This window comes from Hydra viridissima, unplaced genomic scaffold (genome assembly GCF_058129835.1).
Source record: "Hydra viridissima isolate aposymbiotic clone 2 unplaced genomic scaffold, HvirCarnegie_v1 scaffold_14, whole genome shotgun sequence".
In the NCBI taxonomy this organism is placed as follows: Eukaryota; Metazoa; Cnidaria; class Hydrozoa; order Anthoathecata; family Hydridae; genus Hydra; species Hydra viridissima.
The window spans coordinates 7,121,357-7,147,202 of NW_028324313.1; the positions used below are offsets into that span (position 1 = coordinate 7,121,357).

Sequence of the window (25,846 nt, forward strand, 5' to 3'; positions counted from 1 at the left end):
ATTTCCATGGTATATGCAAGTATGAATATTGCCGTTCGCATATATTACAAAAGTTGCTTGAAAGCAGGGTTTCTTAGTAGCGTATTTTCAATAATTTATGCTACTGTTACATTTGAGATAAATTTTTAAAATGTTTGAATATTTACTTAATGCTGAAACAGGAAGTTTTCTTTAAATTGATAAATGAAATCTTTTAGTTTGTAATTGGTAGTTTGAAATCTTTTAGTTTACAATTGGTTATATGAAATCTTTTAGTTTATTGCTATGTCTATAATGGTATTAAAATAGTTGGATAATTTTTTCAACTGTGGTTTTTATTTTTAACTTAGCTGATAAAGATTTTATTAAATGTTTATGTTTGGTATAAGAAATTTCGTTATGAAGAAGATTTGAGGTTTTGGATTTTTGATAACTGTGTTATTACTTGTTAATTGCAAGATGTTACAATACTTACTATAATTGGTAACAATTTTGGAAATCATACCCTTATTTATACCGTGGAAATCATACCCTTATTTATACCGAGGAAATCATACCCTTATTTATACCCTGCAACATGTAAGAACGCATAAAATAGCATTAAAGGGACACTCTGCCGTAATCCAAGTAAGCCTTGACAAATTTTTTGAGTTTAGTTTACTTTTTAATTAGACACTAGTCTTTATGAATTATATTAAAAACAAACGATATTAACTCAAAAGTTATTGCTGCATTCCATGGCCTACTTTATACACGGCCGGATATGTTGCATAAATAGGCCGAAAATTAGAAGGCCAGTTTTTCAGTATTTTAAGTTTTTGTGTTTTAAAATGTAAAATAGTTTTAAAAGTAATGCTTAACGTTTCCAAAGTTTTAAGTTTTCAAGTATTCCTTATTTAACATTTTTTAGGCTAATTCATCTGTGTTAAATATTAAATTAGAAATTAAATTATCAAATATTAAGTAAAAACTATATTTTACAGTTCATTTCAAATACATAATTTTTAACATTTAAAATATAACAGATGCATTTTTAAATAGCATTTGGAGTTGAGATATTAACGATATTGAATTTATAAACAAATTTGTAGTTAAAACAATTTATTTGTATAAACTATATATATATATATATATATATATATATATATATATATATATATATATATATATATATATATATTCACTACATTTTTTATTTTCTTTTTTCTCCTTGTCTCCTTTTGAAAGATAATACAGTATCTTTGTGTTTACTCCCACTTACAATCTTTTGTTCATTATTATAAAAAATATTTATTACTGTTCGATTAACAAGAGAAAGTCCCCACTCAAAATGACTATCACAAATAAATTTTTGGTTCAAATTATATTCATATAAAATATTTTCGCTAACTTTTCTGATCTCAAGAGTTTCCAAAGTAAGTAGACTTTGTTTCACTGCATCAAGCATAGCAAAGCAACTAACAACATGACTTGCAAGTAACTTTGAGGGAGTTAAGAGACCTCCTCTGGATACTAGGTCAATATATTCTGCATCTATGTCAACGACATCACTTTTTAGCAATAAAGTACACAATTCACATTTCAATTTTTTAAGTAACTTTCTGCATATATATCCAGCAATAAAAATTGTAACCTCTTTACTGTCTTCATCTAACTCACTTTCCTGAATTTCATTATTAAAAAGTTCTGAAATCGAATTCAGATTCACATCTGAATGAAAAGGTTTTAAATCCTATTTCCAAAAGTCAAAGTTCTCTTTTAATAATGATCTCATTTGCAAAATTTTCTCAGAAGTAATTACTTCGCGTAATCCAACTAGAAACCTGCCACCACTCATTTGGCGATACTTTGAAAAATGTCGCTCTAATGGATCACTTTGGAAACGTGAGGTTAGAACATAATTATATCCTTCAAATAGAAGATCTTCAATTAGACTTGAAGTACTTTGCAATGTTACTACTAGTGCATTAGAAGTCTGAGTTGTGAGACAATATCTTTCAGTGGAACTGAACTGCAAATTTTGCCACTCTTGAACCCAGTGAGCAAGTGCACGTAAAAATTGTGGCTTACCATCCCCCATAACAGCTGCATTTCCTATAATATTATTAGAGTATTTCATTTTTGAGTTGGATACTACCCACCATAAATTAAAGAGTTTTAAAAATTTTGATGCTGAGTATTCATTAGGAAAATAACTTTGAATTGCAGCTGAAGTTGTTTCATGGAATATATTTAATGCCAAGTTGACATCTTGTTTATTGTTACCTGGGTATAGAGTCTTTTCCCCTAATTTATATGTCTTTCTTAAGTTTGCTGAAAGAGTTTTGTCTTTTTCATGTACTCTATGAAACAAAGCCCAAGAGATATCCCCTGCAGACACTTTTATATCAAAACCGTAATCGGTGAACTGAAATGGTGGGAAAATGAACTTTTTAGTACTAATCAAATTATTTCTTAAGTTTTTAAGCAAATGAACACTATCATACATTAGATAAACTTTATGATCATTATAAGTGATAAAGAAATTTTCTTCTGGCTTGTCTGACCCATGAATGCTAAGCAATTTAGAATACGCTGAGATATTTGTTGGATGGTTGTCTGCAATCAATGCTCGAATGTTAAAACCTGCAGATCTTAATGTATTTAAACTTTCCTTTATTTCATTTTTAATGAAATCTCCAGTGATATTTGTCTCTGGGATGGCTTTAATTACATAAGGTATTGATTTCTTAAGGCCAACAATCATAAAGACAATAACTCCTTTGTAGAGATTACCCTCTTTATCTTGTCCAGTTAATCTACCACTGTGGTATTCACAAGATTGCTGCAGATACATTTCATCAAAAAGAATAACACAATCATTGCTTATTTTGTCCTCATTTAACAATAACTTTAATGATTTTATGGAATCAGTTCCTCCTGATACTAACTTTTTTAATAGTGACTTTGATGGTAAAGGAAGTTGTTCCAGAAGATGCGAATAAGCCTGAGATGATGAATATCTTTGCATTAGTGCAAAATGTAACACTTTTGAAGAATATGGAGGTCGACCTTTAGATTTAAAAAAGATTAGTTTTGAAAGTTCATTAACTAAATAATAGGAGTTTCCTTCAACAAGATTGTGCATATATGACACCAAATTATCTAAAATAGATAAACTTGTGTTTACAATTGTTGATAATTCTAAACCAATGAGGAAGTGGAAGTGGACAACTTTTATAATGCAGTTTTACATGCAAATTGTTATCAACACTTATTGATTCAATAAAAGGAGTGGAGTCTTCAAAAAAAAAACGATAATATAAAACAAAACTTTCATATCTTTGAAAACTAAATCCATTTGGAGAGTTAGATTCATGAAGCATATCAATGTTTTTTATTTTATCCATTTCTTGAAATGAATGAATTTCATCTGGGATAGTAGAATCTCGTTTAGTTGGTGGTTTACGAAAGTTAGAAACTTTAGGCATTACAGAAGATGGAATACAAGTTTCTTCAGAATAAATAGATGGAACAGGTTTTAACTCGTGTTTTAAAGTAACTCGTTTTCCATATTTTAAATACTTCTCTTCAAAATGATCCATGCAAATAACTGAATATTTGCTTGGTTTCCAATCTTTTCTGTTTACAAATTTAATCCATTTTTCTTCTAAGCTAGTATCTTTGGGAAAACTAAAAACAGCTTTACTTGCAAAAAGAGAACTAGATTCACGTTTTTTAAATTTATAGCCAGTTTTACAATTAACCACAGCGCATTTATTTACCATATTTCTCACAACTAATTTGGAAACTTGATCAACACGCCGTCCCTGGCGAAAAAAACTCTGAAAAACTGGCCTTCTAATTTTCGGCCTATTTATGCAACATATCCGGCCGTGTATAAAGTAGGCCATGCTGCATTCCATTTTCCAATGGAAGATAAAATACTCTTGATAATTTAGAATAATCTAAATTTTTATTAAAGAAGTTTTATTATAGCAACGTAATTTTTTATCACTATGAAAGGATGAATTACCTATTGTAAAAATTTAGCTGTAATATGATGTACGCAGCAATGCTAAAAATTTAGCAGTAACATAATGTACGCAGCAATGCTAAAAATTTAGCTGTAATATGATGTACGCAGCAATGCTAAAAATTTAGCAGTAACATAATGTACGCAGCAATGCTAAAAATTTAGCTGTAATATGATGTACGCAGCAATGCTAAAAATTTAGCTGTAATATGATGTACGCAGCAATGCTAAAAATTTAGCAGTAATATGATGTACGCAGCTAAAAAAAATCATGGGGCAAAAGGGAATTTTTTGATAATTTAACTTTTGAACTCATCTACGTAACGAAAAATAAAAAAAATTTTAATTCAAAAAGTAATTAATCATTGATTGATTTTTCAATTAATTCGTTGATTAATGAATATGTAAAAGTTTGTATATTTTGATATTGAATAATAAATTGCATGTTCCTTATTGCTATCAAGATAAGGGCCAGTCACAAAACTGTGTAAAACCCGATGAGAAACTTGACAAATATCTTTTTTATAAAAAAAATATTTTTTGTTCAGCAAAAAAGATATTTTGTATCATTTATACAATTCACGACCGCAGCGAGTTACAACGCACTACGCACCGAAATTCTAAAAAAAATGGCTAAAACCAAGTTTCTAATTTAATTTTTAACTTTGACTAACATAGAAATTTTAAATTTATTTTACTAATAGTTTTTGATTGTATTTTTACTTGAGATAAACTTTAGCACCTTGCACCTATCTTGAAATTACATACAACAATTATCTGTTTAAAATGAAATAAAAAGTTTATAAACTCCCACTCTTCAAATCAGAAAATTTTTACTTTAACATCAGAACATCTAGCCTGAACGCTAGACAGAAACGTTGATGTTTAGCTATGATGCGCCAAACTCCCAAAAAAAGTTGTTCTTGTAAAGCATCGGTGTTTGGTTTTTCCGCTTATAACGAAAAGTAACAAATAAATATACAAAACATAAAATATAAAAGTATAAAATCTATCAATCACTTAGTATAAATTTTGTCAACTTTTAGTACAAATGAATTTCATATGGTTTTTTTTGAGTGAGTTAGAATAAAAGCAAAGGGTTATAAATGTTTCGCATATTTTACATATTTCGTCAGGTTAGAATTATTTTGTTCTATCTCGCATTTTAAACGTTGAAAGAAAGTTTTTGAATTTTTCTATAAGTAAAAATTACTTAAAATTTTACTATTACTTTTAAATAATAACTTATTCTTCAAATAATTTATATCTAAAGAAACTATTTAGAAAAAAAGTTTTAAAAATAAAATGTATTTTAAAAGTAATCATTACTTAGTAAAATAAACAATTCATTTTCTCCCAACGTTTAAAATTCGCTTTGCTAACGCCAATTTGCAGTTGTACCAGCAGGTGTAAAAACGGTCAGCACGTTTACGACAGTTTTTGCTTATTCCAATTCGCGCCTAATCCAGACTCTAAATCTGGTTTTTATTTGAACCAGTTCGACATAATAAAAGCATGCTTATAGAAAGGGAACTTTATATTTAGTCCAATTCGTAATGTTCATATTTGTTTTAGTTGAATAACTTATTCTAATTTAAATTGACAAAGTTTCTTTATACAATTACATCAATTTATTTTTCGACATATTCATCCTTGCAAAAGTTCCCGCTAATGCGAATTATTGATGCACGTTTGAAAAACGTTGTGCTGGGCATTAGATTCCCATCACTTTTTCAAAATCTAAAACACTTTATAAGTTTATTATGTTCATTTACATTACTGGAGTCTGAACAAAAAAAATTTATCTCAAAGTTGGTTTTATCATCATCCTATGGCCATACCGCCGAGAGGGGGGTGGACGGGTGGACGGGTGGACGGGGAAGATTCCCGGGGCCCCGTGTGTGTACAAAGAATTTTTTAAAATAATTTTTAAAAGATTAGAATAATTTTGACTTTTAAAAGATTTAATTAACTTTCACTTTTAATTTTCAATAACTAGAGCACGCTTCTATTGGTCATGGGTATATAATTGATCATAATGAGGGCCCCTTAAAAAAACTTCCCCAGGGCCCGAAATTTCTCTCGGTGGCTTTGCTTAAGGCTAAAATGTAAAAATTGCAATTCAGCCTTAATTAAGATAAAGATTTTCATATAAATACTTGTTCAAGAGTTTGCGCAAGCTTTTTCTCTATGAAAAACTCTCACGCAGATCTTGTTGGAGAGAATGCTAATTCGTTTTAAACAAAATTAGAGTGGCTGAAATATCCTTATGATTTAATAAGCTACTAGTAATCAATATACAGTTTTTAAAAGATTCAGAGAATTTTTATGTATGATGTAGTATATAAATGACGTAGCCGAAAAAGTTCACAATCTGAAAACTTTTTAGGGATTTTCAAAGAAAAAAGATTTAAAAAGCAAACTTTCTTGCTGTTGCAGATCATAGATTAAATTTCAAAATTACAAAATCAGAAAAAAAAAAAAAAAAAAGGAAAAAGAAAGAGCGAAACGATTCTAAAACAGAAAAAAAACTTGTCCAAAAAAATAGTGATATTTTGAGAAACTTTGAGAGAAATATATTTTTGTGGAGACTCCTTTTATCTAATTCAACGTAATAAGCTTGTATGGCCTTTCTAATTTTGAAAAAGGGTTATTTGTAAGGAGTCTACCGGATATATATTACATTTCGTGCTCAAAATGATTTTGTGTGTTTACAAGCTTGTGTAGTTTCGCAGTTATTCCAGTTAGCCATTATGAAGTTTTTGAGAGTCTTTGATAGTCATATCATTTTCAATTGGTCAGTAAGCCGGAAATAAAATGCGGTAAATTTCAAAAACTGTAAAATTTTTTTAAATTTAAATTTTTCTGCAGCAAATCTTAAATGTATAAACTCCAATACCAAAGTATTTTAGTGGTGACTAATTTTAGCTGCACTAGACTTTTTTCTGTTAAATTTGTACAAATTATGCGATTATTTTTATTTATTAAGTTCCATTATTTGAAGTGCTACATATTTAAAAAAAAAAAAAATTTATTTCTTCATTAAATACTTCTTAAATATTTTTTTCGGCTACTTGTTATATATCTTTTACAAATGCTGATATTTATTTTTAGGTACTATTATTATCAAATATGCACTTAAGTTTTGTTTTTTGGAATGAATAAATTTAAAATATCGGAGATATTTAAAAATGAAGCTTAAACCATTTATTACTTTTGTAACTTAAATTCGCAAATAAGTAAAAAGTGTTTACTCTAAATGTTCATGTGTATATAAAAAATGGTTTCTTTCTTTTCAAAAAATTTCAATTTAACCGAAAATTTTGTATTTGTTTGCTTAGACAATAAAAGATTTCCAAGTGCCTTATTATTCCCTTTTTTTAAATTTATAACAATGTTTGCTTATTAACTTTAGTTTTTGCAGTTTAAAGACATACCACAATGTTTAAATTAAAAGAAAAATTTCTTTTTTGAGTTATTTAATTTTATTTTTTCCATTAGATTAATTATTAAGATAATTATTTTAAAATTTTTAAAAGATTTGTTGTTGATAAGTAGCTTAGATTTTATTTTATTGCAATATCTATATAATATTCTATGTTTATCAAAATAGATGGATGACCTTTTTGATGAAGACCTGAAATCTGAAATTTCAGATATTTTAATTGGAATTTTTAAATTCTGTGATAAGCAACACCATGACTGCGTAAAAGTTTCAACACTAATTTTGTTTCTGAAAGAGAAAGCTGCAGATAGTGAGGTAATTTTATTGTGCATTTTTGCTTTTTTTTAAAAAAAAAACATATTTTTGTGTAATAGATTGTTAAAAGCTTAGAAATGGTGTGGAGATTTTTTTTTTAGGTTTTACCTTACATAAATGATCTTGTAGAAATTTTGGACAAAAAAGGGATTGATCCACTTATCAATCAAAAGGTTTATGAAAAGGGAATGAAAAAATGGATACAAAAGATCAAACAAAAAAAGTTTGTTTGTTTAGTTAGCTTAATTGATATGTTTATTATTTGTCAAATTTGTTGATTTAGATAAAATGTCTATTGATTTATTATTATTTAGAGAAAAATTATCAATTGCTGATATTAAAGTGATATTTTTTAAAGATTGTTTTTTATTATTGTTTTTATTATTATTATTATTATTATTATTATTATTATTATTATTATTATTATTATTATTATTATTATTATTATTATTATTATTATTATTATTATTATTTGTATTTATCTATGGTTGCTTAACGAAAAGAAGCTATAGAGCATCAATTGTCAGTTTACATAATTAATATTAGGAAAATATTAGTTGGAGTTTTTAAGAGTAACTTATGTTGTTATATTTTGTTTTATTTGGATTGTATTTGTAACCGATTGATTGTAAAAAAGACAGGGGAGGAGTTAAGAAGGCTTGCAATATCACATAGAAAGTCTAATATACATTCTTGTTTATCCTTTAAGAAATATGAAAATTCACTATTTAGAAATTATTAATCAGATGTACCCAAAGTTTAATATGGAAGCAATAAGATTAACATAATCTTTTAAATCAAGTGCTTTTGTTTATTAATTTCTTAAGATATTATAAGTGTGCTTATACTTGTACACAAATATAAAATGGATTTTATGGAGAATGACAATGGTCTGAAGACAACAAGTTGTATCTTCAATGGTATACAAAAATATACTCAGGATTTTGTCATAGGAACTAGTTTTGCTTGCAGTCAAATTTCAAAACTTTCCATTTGTTTTAAAGAATGCTTGTTTAATTAACTGTTTGCAACATTACTATTACTAGGCTGAGTTTTTTTATAAGTTTGTAATTAATAACTATTTTTATTTCTACAGTTTATCTGCTGAAAGTTTTCCACCAGTTCAAAAGTTTTCTGCAAATAAATCCTATGAAGGGAAAAAGGTATTTGTTTTACATTTATATATAAACTATATTAGAATTTTACCAAAACCAAAATAAAACACTTTTTTTTAAATTAATATTTATTTAAATTCCTCGTTTTCAGTATGATCATTAATACATTGTTTCTTTTAGTTAAATTCTGTTTGTTTTGTTTTTGAGTTAACTTATTGTTTTCAGTTCTTTTATTTAAAAATAGTTGCTTTTATTTATACCCTAATTCTGGAATTTTTTCTGCAAAATTCATGACAAACATTTGTTTTTTGTTTGCAACATAGATAGGAAGCTTTAACGATATGATGATAGAAGAAAGAAAACTATCAAATGGTAAATTTAACAAGTAAACAAGAAGCTAAATTTGCATATACACACTAATATAAATTTGAAATTAAAATATATGTTACATGAAAAATTTAAATTGTATTTTATTTTTAATGTTTTTGTTTTTATCAAGTTTAATATAATGGTAGAAATTTTTGATGTTTTTGTAGTCCCAAGTACTTACAGCAACGATAGTACAGAAACTGCTGATTTAAGTTGGTAAGAGGTTTAATTAAAGATTTTATAACAGGACAGATATATATCTTTATTTCATCAGTATCAATTGCAGACTTAATTAGTTATGATAAAGTATGAATCACTTGAGAGAGAAAATAACATTGGAATTATATTACCATATTCTTTCTGGATTAGGGGAATATACTTAGTTACTTAGTAGGAATTTAGAAGGTATCTCAGTTAAGAAAAATCTAAGGAGTACAATCTTTTAAATGCAAAGAGATTTACATCATCTGATTTTACTGAACTAAACCATTATTGGTTGAATTCTTGAATTAATGAACCAATCTGTTTGGCTTAAAACAGAATCTTTTGTGGCTTTGCGAGGCATATTAGCTTCATAAAAACCATAGTTTGAATCTTGGATCAAACTTTTCTTTTTGTTTGCTATGGCATAATAATTAGTTGCTTCCGTGTTTTTTGTCTTATATTACAGTTTTCATGATAATTTTACTTCTATTAACTTAAAGGATCCAAAGCTGTTAATTCAAAATAAGAATATTGCTTTCAAGATATTTGCAAGATATTGCAGAGATATTTCTAACATTTAGCAAGTTGTATTCCATCTTGTAGAAATATTTTTTTGTACAAGATGGAATCTTTTATTAAACCAAGCTTAAATTGGACTTCCATTTGACTTCCAAAAAAAACTAAGTTTCCTATTTTCAGAAACAAGAGGGAGAAATCCTTCTTTTTCAATGACCAGTTAAAGTGAGCAGTTTAAAAGAACTTATTTTGCATAAAAAGAGTTTTGCTTTTTTTTGTACAAAAAGTCAAGCAAATTTTCATGTAGTATTTTTAATTTTCATATTCATAGCTTAGATCAACTAAGAGTAGTTGATTCTAACTTTTTAATTCTTTTCTACTTTCATTAAAAATTTTATGATTAATCTTGCGATTGAGCACTAAACTGCTTCAATATTCTGTGATAACTTTCAGGCTTGTGAAAGAGAGATGAGGCTTTTTCTGGGTTACATTTTTTCATATACATTTCAGTTTACATATGAACTGCTGTCTCTTCTTTTTTTGATCTTCTTCATACTTTGAACTACCAAATATTGCAATAATAAACCAAATATTAATATTATTCCAGACAAAACACTTTTGTTTACTGCAATTTATTTTTTCATCCTTTCATTTTTTCATTCTTTTGTTTTTTCATTTTTTCTAAACATTTATTGACTGACAGCAAAACATAGCTGTCTTTAATGAATATTCAAAATTAAATTGTTGGATTTTTGTAATTTTAGGTTTTTATGTTTAGGTAAAAAATCAGCCTTAAATCTCCCAAAAATTTTTGCTTAGATTTCAGCTGAAATTATATCTGAAATCAAAAAAACACCCATCTCTAATCCTCTTATTGAATTCTTGCTTTTCAAGGGATAGCAGTGACTGTCAACTTCGTTTAGAAGAGTTAGAAATCACAAACAAGCGTTTAATTGAAGAAAATGCAAAGCTGAAAATTAATGTAATATTTTATTTACTTTTTATTAATGCAAGTTCATTTAAGTTTACAAAAGTAGTTTTTTTCTTCAAAATTACATTATCTAACAATAAATTAGTTTTTTATTGGTAAATAAAATGTTTTTAAATTTGAAAATGTTTTTACATCTTATAATCCATGATAGTAGACATGAGGTTACATTGAGCAATAACCATGCATACTACAATATAAAATGCATAAATTAACCATGGTCTTTTGCAATCTATCACATGTTTGTATGAAACTTTAACCATGATTTATTTGAATTTATGAGCCATATTGTTGGGCAAAGTATCAACATCTGTCAATAGTATGAGTCCAGCAACATATGTTGCTAACAGCAATATATTTTCTCATTACTAAAAAGGTGTTTTTAAATTATTTAGCTGCGCATTTAAAATTTCAAGCCAAAAGACAATTTGGGATTTCAATACTTGTTTTTAACATTTCTTTTAGTTAAATACTACAGAAGACCAAAACTTGCTTATTTTGCAAGAAAATGATTCAATACGAAAACAACTAATGAAGTATGTTTTTTTTTAAGACAAATTTTTTTTTCAAGAATAAAATTTTGCATCATTTTATCAGCATAAGTAATTGATAATTTATATAATTATTATGTAATGATTTTTTTTTGTTTATCTTAAATTATATAACTGTCTGACATTTAAACTATAAAATGAATCTTTTTGTAGGTTTGAAAAACTTTCTGAAGATAGTCGTATTACATTTAAGAAACACGAAGAGTTAAAAGCAAATTGTATAAATTTTGATTTTTAGTTTCATTTTTCACAACACTGTCTGCTAGAGTTTTTTTAAAAAAGTTTTTCAATATCCCCAACTCCCCTTTGATTTTAATTTGCTTTTTGCTTATTTTCATTTTTATATATTAGTGGTTGAGACTCAAAATTGCAAGGCTATTTTATTAGAAAAAACACAGTATCTGGTAATTTATTGTTTTAGTTTTAACTTTGCTGTAATTTCTTCAAATATTATTTCTGAAATGTCTTATAGGTCATAAATTATTTAAAATTGGGTTTGAAATTTTAAACATAATTATGTTGTTTTAGGAGAAAGAAAACCAGTCGTTATGTGCAACATTACAGGAGTACGAAAACAAGGTTTTCTGTGCATAATTTCAAGCCTATAATTATGTAAACTTAAAAGAAATGTATTAATCAATACTCAGTCAGAACTTCATTAATTGTCTTGGATATTAAGTGTGAGTATAATAATGTAGCTATTAGGTTTGCAATAAATGTCAGTTTTATGTTGTTTTTTAGATTTTACAGCTAGATATCAGTTTGCTTCAAATAAAAGAAGATAGAGAGAAGTTATCAGAAGAATTGATAGCTCAAAAAGTATCTTAAATATAAAACATCTCATACTCAATTTTGAAATATTTTTTCTTTTGTTCTTATGGCTTGGAAAATTTATTTGATTTGTAAAGTTTAATTTAATCAAAGATTTTATGAAATAATAATGATCCATGGGATTTTAAAAATATTTTAAAGATCCACTTAATCAATTTATTTTTTAATAATTTTTTTTTTGTTTTAAAGCAAATTTTTCTCCATTTCTCCATCTCCATTTCAAATGATAAAAAAGTATTTTTAAAAAGGCTGATTGTAAACAAAGAAAATGTATTTTCAAGTAGAAGTGAGAAAATTAACTTTGGATGAGTGGCTTAAGTAGTTAGTATAAAGTTCAAAGGAAAGCTGTCAGTCATATCACCAAATTGTGGGGTGAAGGTTGCGAATAGGAAAGAATTTTGAGAAACCAAGAAAGAGGTCTGTCAAGTTTAAAACTTCATCAAAAAGTGATCAGGGATATTCATACAAAACTAGAGTACTAAATTAAAAACATTGAAAAATAAACTGGTGTTCCCAACTTAACAATCGAAGAAGTCAAAAAGAGATATGTCTAAAAGACATATAGGAAGCAGAAGCTCCTAGAAAGATCTCAACAGCAATTCAGTGAAAGCCAAAAACATTGTTAAAAAATGCTACGATAAAAGCTTCAAGGAAATCAAAAGTGCATTGGAATGGATGATGAAGCCTACTGCAAACTTGGCTGTTTGATGTCCCCCCCCCCCCCTCTTAAGTCAGAAATTTTATACAATCCCAAAAGGAACAAAGGCTGATGTTTTTCAAAAAGCAATTAAAACAAAAACTTTGGCCATTACTCAAAATTTCTTGCCATTACTCAATATTACTTATGATCTGCCTGTTTTCTTGCATCTTATCATTACTCAAAAAGTGCAATTAAATGGTATCAGAAATGGGAATATGAACTCTGAAAGCATGATGATCTGCCTGATCTTGCATCTTACTTAAAATGTTTAACAAAATGGCTCTAATTTTTTCCCAAAAAAGTGAATCCAGTACATGTGCCACAAATTTGTTCATTTAAAAAATTTTAGGCAACCATGAAATGTTAGTTGCATAAGAAGGGCGAAATTGGAAAGTTACAAAAACTGTCATCAAATACCTCTTAAGAAGTGTATGCAATAAATGGAGAAAATATTGTAATCAACTTAAAGATGATGTTTTCTAAAAGCTTTACTGTATTTGAAAATAAATTTACTTTAAAGCAATTTCAAAAGTTATCAAAAATGATTAAGTGATTCTTGAAATATTTTAAAAATTCAATGGGTCATTATCATTCTGGACAGTCTTTACTTGAGTGAATGTAAATATCTAAGTGAATGATAAATTGTTGGTTTTAAGGAACTTCTTAATCAAATTAATGAGTTAAGAACCAGCAAAGAAGATGATTTAGAGGTAAAATCAGTGTATTAAAAGTATAAAAAGAGTTATGTTTTTTTAGATCCTGATGTATGAAATATTTAAAGTTAATGTCTAACCTTCTATAAGTTTTATTTTTTTCAAACTTAAATGGTTTAATTTACATAGTTTCTTCAATTTATTTGGTTTTATTATCAGAGATTACCATTTAAAACTTGTCTGTAAATATTTTAAATTTATATAGGTCTAATAATCTTTATATATTTTTTTGAAGGAATGTGTGAACAAATCTGACTACATGTCTTCAGTTATAGCTGAACTTTCGCTAGCAAATGAGGTGAGGAAATAATACCTCATATGCTGCCCTATGTGTGAGACATTATTTGTAAAATATTCAACAGGCATGATATGAGTTTTTTTTAATTATTCCAAAATTACACTTTCTTATATGAAATGCTACCATGCATATTTAATAGTTTTTTATGTTGATCTTTAACTTTTACTCCAGAGAGATTGATAAGAGGGTTTTGTTAGGTCAAAATAGTTGTTTGGATCTTCAAAGCAATGTTTAAAAATTATCCTAACCCCCAGCAAAGATATTAACAGATTTAAGATTGCTCTAGAGCTTTTTAATTGCCAGATTATGAATACTTTTAGGTATTTTTAGATCATGACAAGGAAGTAAATCATTTCAGTACTAATAAATCTTAATGACAAACTACTTATTAAAGGTAATATGTAAAAGCCTCTTGATTTTAAAGAAATTGCATGGTTTACATTTTAAAAAAACTGTATAAGTATGAATTAATGTTTATTAACCTAAGAAAATTATCTTGGAAATAAATGAAAGCTAGTGATCAAAATCATGAATTTTGGGTTTAAAAACTAAAATTGTATGATAGGGGCAACTAAAGAACTCAAGTGGTGTAAATTAAAAACTAAAATTGTATGATAGGGGCAACTAAAGAACTCAAGTGGTGTAAATTAAAAACTAAAATTGCATGATAGGGGCAACTAAAGAACTCAAGTTGAAAAAATTATAAAGTTACAAAACTATTACTTGTTTCAGTAATTCCTAAGATTTTTTTTTGCTTGATTTTTTAATCGTGCAATTTTTGATTAATTAAAAATGATATTTAGAAAAGACAATTTCTTTCTCAGTTATTGATAACATAAAAAAAAAAAAAACATTTTATTTAACTTTAATTAACACAACCTTCGAAATTATATATTCTGTTTTCACCTATTTTTTTAACTTTTCTAAATTGATGCACCTATATTATACTGATTTCATTTGATTATATGTATCTGTATTATTACTTTTTTCAGGTGTTAAAGGCACAGAAAATTAATGCTGAAACTGAAGTCTCTGAGCTAAAACAACAAATTAATAGGTAAAGTTCTCATAATCAAAATTTTTACTTTTCACTAGATGGTGTTTAGAATGAAGGATGTTTTTATATTCTTTAACCTAATGTTGGCATTTTTGTAACTTTTTTCCAAAGCATTTTAGAATGAAGCATATCAACATTATTGTTTAAAATGTTTTTTGTTTTGTTTTTGTAATATTGTAGTTTCTTTTTTTTTTGTATAAAACATTTTTTTATGCAGAAAAGAAAAGAAACTGCAATGTTAAAAAAATTTTTTAATTGCGTAAATCCATAATTCTCATCTGTCATATGTTCTACGATGATGAATTAACAGTTAAAAAATAGAAAGTGAGGATGGGTATCTAGTCTTAAATATATAAATATCATTCACACAACAGTTGATATGAGCTTAACACTACACCAATATACAACACCACTACACTAACTCACTACAACATCACTCTAACATCTAATTTTTACTTAGCATTTTCTTTTAGATTTTCAATGGTTCCAAGTTTAAACATGATGAGCACACCGCTTTGCTCAAGCACCAAGATTGAAAGATGGCCTCAATCTCTACAGCAAGAACTTAAATCTGATTTGGTATTGCATATTGATTTTTCAATTGTTTACTTTGTAATTTTCCTTGTAAATTGTAAATTTCCTTGTAAAATTGATGAAATTTAGAAATGAGATGCGGGAATCAAACAAGTTTTAAGGTTAAATTTCAGATTAAGTTAAACTTGGTACCCTAGTTACAGTGACTGAGTTTTACTTGGAGTAGGTTAGTCTGTTCTCATCAAATACTGAACGCTTAAATTATAAACTTGTAAAAAAAGAAAAAACAAAAGTTAAAAACTTCCTAAAACTAAATGAATAATATAAAAATATTTTTGATATGATAAAGACACTACAGAAAAATTTATGATTATATAATCATGATCATATTGTTTTTATTCTTCATTTTTCATATTTTGGGTCATTTTTATACTATCTACAGGAGTATTCAAATTGTGTTGATGAATACCCAGTTTATCATCATTATGAACTGTCTGATGCTAGTTTGAGTTCAAATTCAGTTGCATCTGATTCTACACCACATCCATATTCAACTTTTGCTTTTCAATGTGTAAGTGTTTCTTTAGATAATAATGTTACGCATTGTTCGCAATAACTGTCACTACATTTTTTTGATTATATTTTTATTTGATTATTTGGTTATTTACATATTCTTTTTATAATTTAATTTACTATGATGATTTTATTATAATTATTGTTGTTGTTGCTTTTATTATTATTTTATGGCTTATGAAGTTTTAAATTTATAAAAAAAGCAGTAAAAAAGTTTTCTTTAGAGGAAAAAATTTCGATTAAAAAAAGAGGAAGTTGAGAAGAAGTTGGAAGAACTTATATGCACTGAACCAATAGATTTTGAAGAAACTTCTGTAAGTGATACACAGGGAAAGTTATATTAAAGGATAACAAATCATTTTTTAGATTAATTTTCATTATTAATTTACCAATCACTTTAGAGATGTTCAACGTATTTTTTTTTTTTTTTTGTAAAAAAAAATTTGTTTGCTTTTTCAATAATATTTATTAGCTGAAAACCTTTACACTTCGTAAAATTTCTCAGTGTAGATTTTTAGTTTTTCTAATGAAAGCTTCGTGTTCTTTAAAAAACTCAATCGCCGAATGTTATCTTTAATATGGTCAAATGTAGCACGGTTTGAAAGAAAAGTTACATTTAAAATTTACATTTTTTTTTCTGGACAATGTATTCTTTTATTTAAATGCTGATAAAAGATGTCTGAAACACGAGTTTATCAAATAAGATTTATCAAAAACTTCAATCATGCATCTCATGTGTCTGTTCGCAAATATAGATAATGACTTGTCTTTTTGATATTGAAGAAAAATTTGATAATTTCACACCATTTTGTTAATTTTCTAATAAACAGATATTAGAAAAAATGACTCGAATTTTGCGTATTCATGTTTCGCTTTGTTTCAGATGGTAGTTGAAGATCTAAATATGGAAATAGATTCGTTGACTGAAAAAATTACGGAATTTGCCCAAGGAAGACAGGGCGCGGAAAAAAAGTTAGTTTTTTTTAAAATATTTTTTTGCATAACTTAGAAAGTAAATACCGCTAAAAAATAGAAAAAAGTCTTGTAAATAATGTAAATAATTTATCCAGAGTTTGATAAATATATATTTTTTGACATAAATGAAACTTTTTTTAAATTTTGAGAAACTTCACTTTTGTTTCACAACTGATATAGGCTAATAAGGTTTACTTGTAAAGCCTTCTATGTCCATTTTTATTTATAAGAAATTGATTTTAAATATTATGAAAAATTTAGTTTTACGCATGATCCAAAGCTTTTAAGAATTGACCAATCAGAACACGCCCCTAACGCCAAAGAAAAGAATACTTTTTGGACTAAATTTTGAAGTTTTAGGGCGTCTTGAAAATTAATTTTTCCTAAAGATTTATTTACACTAGACATAGAAGGTTTTACAAGCAAGCCGGCGGTATGTTTTAAAAAAACTTGCTGGAATTTTAAGTCGCAATCTCGACAATCTTTTATAATGTTTGGCGTTTTAAAAAATCTTTTTTTAAGAAAAGGAAGAAAATAATTAAAACAAATTTTTTATTTTTATAGAGCTCAACAGTTGTTGGCTACAATGAAAAAATTAAAAGGTACAGTATCAAAACATAAAAAGAATTTTTTTATTTTTATCTTGAGGCGTAAAATGCCAGCCGGCCTCTGTTCATTTATTCAGGGATCCATTTTTATATTACCTTCAGCCAATCGCCTAAATAAGTCGATTTATGTTTCCCTATAAGTAAGAAACTTTCTTACAAGCAGTAATCAAGTTTTAATAATAAAAACAGCGTAAAAATTAAATATTAATTTAGGCTTGCAATGATGAGAATAAGTAGAATAATTTATCGATTTGAAAATTTCTCAACAAAATTGTTGACTTAATTGTCTTTAAAAGCACAAAAGTATGCAAACAAAAAAAAGAGAAGCAACATGAAAATGGAGCAACAACGTTACGCAAATAAAACATCTATTTACTTTGTCTTTTTCTAACTGTAACGCGTCAGAAATTTAAATTCTTATTATCGATTCGAGAGCAACATGATGTCACGTTTTTTATCAGTCGCTAGAACGGCACTTATAAATCAACCGTTTAAACGTATGTTAAACACTTGAATGTTAAGTGGTATTGTGTCAGAACCACATTTTTACCCGTGTTTTTTTTTTTTTTTTTTTTTTCTATTGTTCTTTTGTTGCTGATTTTTTACTTCTATAGTGTCCCCCTTGCTGATACTATCTTCTGCTATTGCCTTTCGACCAACAACCACTACTTCAAATCTACCCTGTTTTTTAATGGTTAATTCATTCGTTTTTTCCAAATTCGGTTTAAAATCTTTAACAAGCGTCTCTTTTCATGGAGAAACTTCTAAAGCACTTTGACGATTGTTTTTTTTTCAATAAGTTTCGGAGCTGAAAATGAACACGTCATTTTTATTTGAAAATGAACACGTCATTTAATTTCCCATCTGCAAATTTAAACTTTTTTTTCAACTTTTTATTTTTTTTTCGTTTAATTTTTATATTATTTTGTTTGTATGACGAGGACAATTGTTTAGATGAAAATACTCAACTTCAAGAAGCGCGGGAGAAAGCTATGATGAAGTTTGGAGACCTGTCAATCTTATCTGTGGAGACTGAATCCAAGTAAAACGTTTTTTTAAATAAAAAGTGCATATTAAAATACAAATGTACAAAATATATTATATTTTGCGTTAATTCGTATTTTAGAAAAAAATTATTAAAAGTTAAAATTTTATATGTTGATCGAAATGGAAACAAGCGCCTGAAATGTCTTTGTTTTCAATTCAATAAGTAAACGAAAAATTTTACATAAAAAATATTTAATAATGTTGATCTTTTGCAACTAGGTTCGAAATAATTTTTGGCGCGAATATTTAGTCTTTTTTTATTGAGGTCTTTTTACAAAGGTTATTGATGCTTTTTTTAACATTAGGATGCACAGTTTAATGAATCAGCTTGGTAACGCACACCTTATGCTAAACAACCTTGAAAACGAACGATCATCCGATGATATCGTTGTGAGTTTCTCCCATTTTTAAGTGTTGCAAAGTGCGACGTCGAAATCAATACCTTGATTTCTTTTAAACTTGTCTCTTTTTATTCGCTTACATTTATTTACATTTCACGTATGACTTAACTCCTTATGGTGGTTTTCACGTATGACTAAACTCTTTATTGTGATTTTCACGTATGATTAAACTCTTTATTATGATTAATTGTCTTAATTGTCATTTAGAGAAAGACAATCGAAGTAGAACGACATGATAGGTACAAACAGTTTCTCTCCTAACAGTATTAAGGGAGTTTGGTTTAAAGTTTGGTTTAAAGTCTTTCAATCCAATCTCTCAAGATACTTTAATGTTCTAATTTTTCACTTATCTGCATGTTAACAATATTGTTATTTTAGTGTTAGTTTTCATCTGATAAAATTAGAGTAAAATTGCTACTGATTGAATTACAGATTAAAATCACTGATTTTTATCAGTAATAGTTTGGCATATATCAGTAAAAAATTATTTTAAGAAATGGGATTTTTATTACAAATAAAATTATCAGCAGCAAAAAATGAGGTCATGGTTTTCCCAAACGCAACGCTCCTTCTTTTTGTGTTACGCTGTCATGGTGACATTCTGTTATCTTATGTATCGTTGTAAAATAGATAGTTGGCAGAATACCTTTTGTATTTAGATCTTCCAACACTTGCGAAATTTTCTCAACAAGTGAAGAAGTTGGTCAGTTAAACAAGTATAAACGTAATTCTTTGTAAACGCCCCAACTTTGAATGAAAAAATGTTTATTATTTAAAATGTTACTAAGTATCACTTTTTTTTTTTTTCTTTTTTTTTTTTGTAGTCTGGTTGAAAGTCTTGGAAATGTGAATTTAGAATCAAAAAGTATATTTATTTGAAATTTAAAAAAATTTTTTATGTCAGCATAAACGCATAAAAATTGATATTTTAATAAACTTCGATCTTAAAAGAGGGATACAGAGGTCTTTACGTTATTAGTTGTTGTTTGCTATTAACGGACACGCTGATGCTTACTCAGTTTCACTGAGGTCGAACATAACATCATGTGGCTTTGTTTTTTTAAAAAATTTTAAAAAATTTTTCTTTCCTTAAGAAATGGCCCTTCTCGCGGTGTCAATACGTGAAATATCTTTAAAAATTCATGTCACCACAATATGGAACAGCCTTCATTGTTTTTTTTAAATGAAATCAAGTTTTTTTCAAATGAAATTAATTTCTTAAGGAAAATGATAATCAAGTCAAATTTTCGACTTGACCATCATTTTCCGTTAATATATATGAAACCGTTATTTATGGGAGAAAATAACGGTTTCATATAGACTATTTGAGAGTTTTTTTAAAATATTTTATTTTTCCAAGAGAAAATCTTTGAAATGGAACAGTTAATTTCTGCACATGAAGAAGAAATAAATGAACAAAAGCAGAAGATTTTACTTGCACAGGTTGCTAATATGTAATGTTTATTTGTTTTTAAAGTTATTCTTATATAATTAACTAATCTAGGCTTTTTGTTGTTGCAATACTCAATTTTTACTTAAGGAAAAAATGCACGAAATGGAATCAAAACACTTAAGAGAGCTTCGAACGCTCTATGAACTGATTTCTAGAAATAAAATAGAGGTTAGTAATTCTAACTCTAGGAGATCGAACGTTTTTTACTATTGATATTGCACCAGAAACGTTTTAGCACCTTCATGAAAGTTTTAAATCAATAATGTTTTGTCCCCAGGAACTTGTTAAAAAAGCGGTTCCTTTTAATTGTTTTAAAAAATGTTTTGATCTTCATTTTAGTTGTGATTTCATGTTTTGCCACAGTGAACACTGATGTATTCACATTAAGAATGTGTTTTTATTTTGTGTGTATACATTCATGTGTCGTTAAAACCAATTACTTTATTATTACTTCAGTTTAAAAACTTTTTTTTTTTTTACATTGGAACTTAAAAATCCGTAAATTTGACTGGTAAGTGTGATAACTACATTAACTGGTCTATTATGTATTATAGTAAAAGTTTTTTTTCCACTCTTTCAGACACCAATTATTACGTATGATGACGTAAAGAACGAGCTCACAAGTTACTTGAAAGAAACTAAACGTGAAATAAATAAGCTATTGGTAAGAACTTTCTAACTGTCGATGGTTCGATTCGGTGAGCAGATTATTTACCAGGATAAGTCTATTTATTGTACTTACAGTCGAGCGCGTTTCAAGAGTCTCATTCACAAAGCATCACTTTCTATTGATTTTCACTCAGTGAATTACTTGAGTCGTTTCCGTAGAAACTAATTAATATTAAGCAGCTCAATCTTCTTACTGCGTGTTATAAGTCAACTTATAATTTTTTATGAAATCAGTTTTTCGATTGAAAAAAACAACAACAAAACAAACAAACAAAAAAAAACAACAGAATATTGAAAAAAAAAAAAAAACAGGGTGAAAATTTCGTTAAGACGCTAAGAGATTTGTATGAAGCAATTTTTTATATAGTTAATCTTAGAAGTATTAATCTAATTTAAAACTTTTAAACTCGCTTCTTCTGGGAGAAAGCTGTAACATCAAAAAAAAAAAAAAAAAATTATCTGGTGAAAGTAAATCTGAAGTTTTAAAAACTGTTCTCTGGCGGAATTTCTTAACTGCAATCGACAGATGATTCTTTTATAAACAGAAGCATAATTCATTTATATAAATATTGTTTTTCGTACTTTTCTATATACTAATAAAACTCAACGGAATTTTTATTAAATTTATAAAAGCTTTCGCTTTCGCTTTCACAGTTCACAAACGACTTTTTTTGTTGTTGTCGTTGCGATTTTATAGGGTGTCCGCGAGTCTCCTGATGGTTATTCACATTCTGCAGATTGTCCTGGTGATCATAATCTACAAGATAGTTATCAATCGCAATCGGATATCTCTTCCGCAACGCAAAAAATATTATTAGAAAATAGTGATTTAAAAAATCATAAATATGCTCAAACTGATATTGACATGTTAAAAGTAAACTTATATTTTGATAAATTCGAAATCTTGGAACGAGGCATCGAAATTTCTGAACGAGACAATATTGTAAATAGCATGAAGAAAGAATTAATCGAGTCTTGCGATAGACGAACCATCGAGGAGAACAATAATATTTCTGACTTTACTGATTTGGAGCGTATGCAACAAAAAAGTACTGATGTAACCGTAGGTGAAAAAAGTTTTCTAGCATCTGAATCTAATGTTGAAGCGTTTGCTTTAAAAGAAAACACCGTTTTAAAAAGTTCTCCTTGTCTTGGCAATTCACCAATTCAATTTAACAGTAATTCACCAATGCCATTGGATAATGATTCATCAGCGCTTATGGTTAATGATAAAAACCTTAGTAAAATCTCTTTTAATGAAGCTCAAAATGAATTAGGTGACTGTATTAAAAACTCATTAAATGTTGGGTTCGAAAATGATTGCGATGACTCTTCCGAAAATAACATTAGGCGTCGACGACATGGAGTTTCCGCAGAACCTGCTCGTGTTTCTTGGAACGCATTGCGCGATTCTTTTAAGGTTTCACAACAAATGACTGAAAACCTGACCAAGAAAGGTGATCAGACTTCATCCAATGTTCAGCGAAATTGTGGTGGGCTTTCTGACGGTATAAGAAAAATTTATATCAAAATGTTGTAATTTTCAATTTACTAAAGCGTGCAACTATGCGTGGCACTGTTTAATCGGTTCTAAATAAAGTTCTTGTTAATAAAAAAGAAAAAATTTTTTAGATACTGAATCTAAATGCAGTGACAGCGTGATTTCAAGTGTTTCAACGCATTCAGCATTTTCTTTACCTGTCATTAGTGTTCAAGACGAAGACGAAATATCAGTTGGCTCTGTACAAACCTTTTCACACAACGGCAAAACAGAGAATAGCACGATAGAAAGCAACGGTTCTCTAAAAGTTCCTCAATTATATGAGCCGTCAAATTTGCCTTTCCTCATTCCATCAAAATGTCAAGTGTTAGTTGAAGATGAAGATCTAGAAAAGAAGTATCAACATGTTGTTTTTTCTTTTAATAGCGATCAGTTTACGCTTCAACGCAGGCTAGAATATCAGGTACATTTTTTTGCCTGAAATCTACGGAATAAAAATTTTACTCTTTCGCTAAAATACAGAAATTTCTAAAGACAGAAATAGAAATATTACGCATTAAACATATAGGTGAGAATTTCTTTTTCTTTTTCTGTTTTTTAGGAACGCGCTAGAGATGTTGCAGAACGTGGTATGGATACGGAACTGGAAAAATTGCGGCACGAAATTAAAGTATTTTTTTTTGTTGTCATGGTTTTTAAAGTCTTACCCAATTTTTAACATTTTTATTAAGTTGAACAAATTGGCATTCAAGGCATGGCTATATACTTTAAATCAAAAAGCAATGATTTCTTTTTTTTTTTTAATCTTTTTTTAATTCTCGTTTAGAAATTGATATCTTTAAAGAAAGGAACTCAAGACTACAAGGTACAGTTATGGCGGTATTTATTGATTTTTCAAAATTTAGGATCCAAGTTTTTTAAACTAATTTTTTTTTTTTTAAGGACGCACTAGCATCATTGAATAAACAATGTGACATTCTCCAAAAGTCTGCCATGAAAATATCTGCCCAATCAGAGCAGCACGGATGTTATCAGCATGTACGTAGACTTTTTTTAAAAAATAAATTCTAATCTGCATATTTTATACAAATCCATTTCAACTATTACCCTAATAACTTATTCAGGTTAACATATTTTATTCGTCATTTTTCTAGGAAAAATTAATGACAAGTAGCATCGAAATAGTAATAGCGTTTGTTGAACATCTAAAACAATCCATTTCAAAACTTAATCAAGAAGTAGCTGAATATAAGTAAGTGACTTATGGTCAAATCTAATACTGCTACATTAAAATGTGATAAATACTGGTACATTAATATTAATGTAGGTGTCTTTAATGGGCAAAAATTAAATTTTCTTATTGCTAGGAGTCGATACCGAGACGATCATTTCGATCGTTCTGATACGTCAGATGTGGAAAAAAAGACACCATCACAAGATGTTATTGATGATGGTGAAATGGATACTGGTAAGAGCATAGATTTAAAAAATACCATGTGTTTATACCAAGACAAAAAATAAATAAGTCTGGTTATGAAGATTATGAAACGCCTTAAAAGTGAACTTTTTTTTATTTCAATTTTGTGATCGTTGATGTCACGTGTATGTCACGTAATGATATCAATTTTAATTGCCTTTTTAGCAAAAGAAGTGGAAGAGAAAACAAAGGTAATCAAATATACGTACAAAACAAAGGTAATCAAATATACGTACAAAATGCTTTTGAAAATAAACATAAAGTTTTTTTTCTTTTTCTTATTAACTACTTTTAAATACTTGCGAATTTTTTTTAGAGTAATAAATTTTCTTCCATCTCTAAGTCGTTGCTTGTGACTAAGCGACTTAAAAGACGAAATTTAGAAATGGACGATCCTTCTAATAAACGAGTGAGTTTCGATACACCTCCTGTATCAAATATAGCATATTTAAGAAAAAGGAGTGGCAACGAACAAGAGTAAGTAATTGGTTGAATAAATTTTTATTTTCTTGGTGGTTTTTTTTGTTTTTTTTTTCCCTTTAATTATTTTATCGCGGTTTCATTCAATCCATTTTTTTTTTTTAAATTTACATCAAATATTTTTTTATTTGCATCAAATATTTTCACTAGATAAAATTGAGATACTTGTTTGTGTCTATTTCTTTTTTTCATTCATGTTTTTTTGGTATTGATTTATCATTGGTTTCGTTTCAGATTGAAAATAACGAAGTTTTATCCGAATTCATTTCTAAATTCTATAAAAAAGCAAACCTCGTTAACGATACTTCTTTGTCTATGCGTAACGTTTTTGTTTTACGCTGTTTACTGGTTCCTAAAAAACGCTTTCGAAATCGACATAATACGCTTCCATGATATTATACTCAGATATATCCCGCACACTATAGTATATCAAAAAAATGAGAACAGTTGAAGCTGAGGATAGTTAAAGTTGAAGATAGTCGATAACTTTACAAGAAGAATTTTTTGTTGAAAAGTTTCGTATGGTTTTTTTCTTCTTATGAAAGAAATACATTTTTCAAAAAAATCTCTTCAGAATAAATATTTTTCATAGTTTATGTCTTTTATTATTTTAATTGTTATACATACATACATACATACATACATACATACATACATACATACATACATACATACATACATACATACATACATACATACATTATCGACAGAAAGTTTGAGGCAGGTTATGATTTTTTCCTTTTAAGATATTCAGTACCTGCCTCAAACTTTCTGTCGATAGTGTACATACATGATTCAGATTTGTAAGGTTTTCTGAGTAAAATCTTCTTTTTTTCAATAGTTCGGCTTTTTCATTTACATCTATCGTCATCATGTTTGTCAATACCATCATCGCAACGTTTGTCTATTTTGTTATTTTTAGCACAAACGTTCAACGAAATTCAAAAATGTAATCCTCAATCAACATATTCTGACACTTCATCTATAATCTCATCATCATCATCATCATCATCATCATCATCATCATCATCA

General features: G+C 27.7%; 1 protein-coding gene across 14 annotated transcripts; it reads left to right on the forward strand.

Annotated features, from left to right (window-relative positions):
* Positions 1-206: 206 nt before the first annotated feature.
* Positions 207-25,328, forward strand: LOC145180884 (inositol 1,4,5-triphosphate receptor associated 2-like). Of its 14 annotated transcripts, none has more exons than XM_090071411.1 (38): positions 207-606; positions 7,608-7,754; positions 7,856-7,977; positions 8,851-8,917; positions 9,193-9,241; positions 9,406-9,454; positions 10,853-10,940; positions 11,412-11,482; positions 11,651-11,715; positions 11,849-11,901; positions 12,026-12,076; positions 12,239-12,316; positions 13,685-13,738; positions 13,977-14,039; positions 15,032-15,096; positions 15,570-15,675; positions 16,073-16,201; positions 16,428-16,517; positions 17,087-17,175; positions 17,743-17,780; positions 18,741-18,828; positions 19,139-19,223; positions 19,442-19,473; positions 19,894-19,950; positions 20,059-20,099; positions 20,595-20,677; positions 20,775-20,855; positions 21,268-21,351; positions 22,054-22,864; positions 22,989-23,320; positions 23,459-23,527; positions 23,684-23,722; positions 23,800-23,895; positions 24,012-24,109; positions 24,225-24,325; positions 24,500-24,552; positions 24,651-24,811; positions 25,049-25,328. In XM_090071411.1, the coding sequence occupies exons 2-38, from the start codon at positions 7,608-7,610 to the stop codon at positions 25,263-25,265; spliced, it is 4,002 nt and encodes a 1,333-aa protein (XP_089927537.1). In that variant the 5' UTR covers positions 207-606; the 3' UTR covers positions 25,266-25,328. The 14 variants fall into 14 exon arrangements, 13 of the variants coding, with proteins under 13 accessions (XP_089927537.1, XP_089927539.1, XP_089927549.1 ...); XM_090071413.1 differs by having other exon boundaries at positions 24,500-24,525; XM_090071415.1 differs by having other exon boundaries at positions 328-606; positions 9,193-9,254.
* Positions 25,329-25,846: the final 518 nt, after the last annotated feature.

Excerpts from the sequence above, each read along its gene's own strand:
- LOC145180884 (XM_090071411.1), top strand. The coding sequence starts at position 7,608 with ATGGATGACCTTTTTGATGAAGACCTGAAATCTGAAATTTCAGATATT. Across the intron at positions 9,455-10,852 it reads GAAACTGCTGATTTAAGTTG|GGATAGCAGTGACTGTCAAC; the intron begins GTAAGAGGTTTA and ends TTGCTTTTCAAG. Across the intron at positions 21,352-22,053 it reads GTGAAATAAATAAGCTATTG|GGTGTCCGCGAGTCTCCTGA; the intron begins GTAAGAACTTTC and ends GCGATTTTATAG.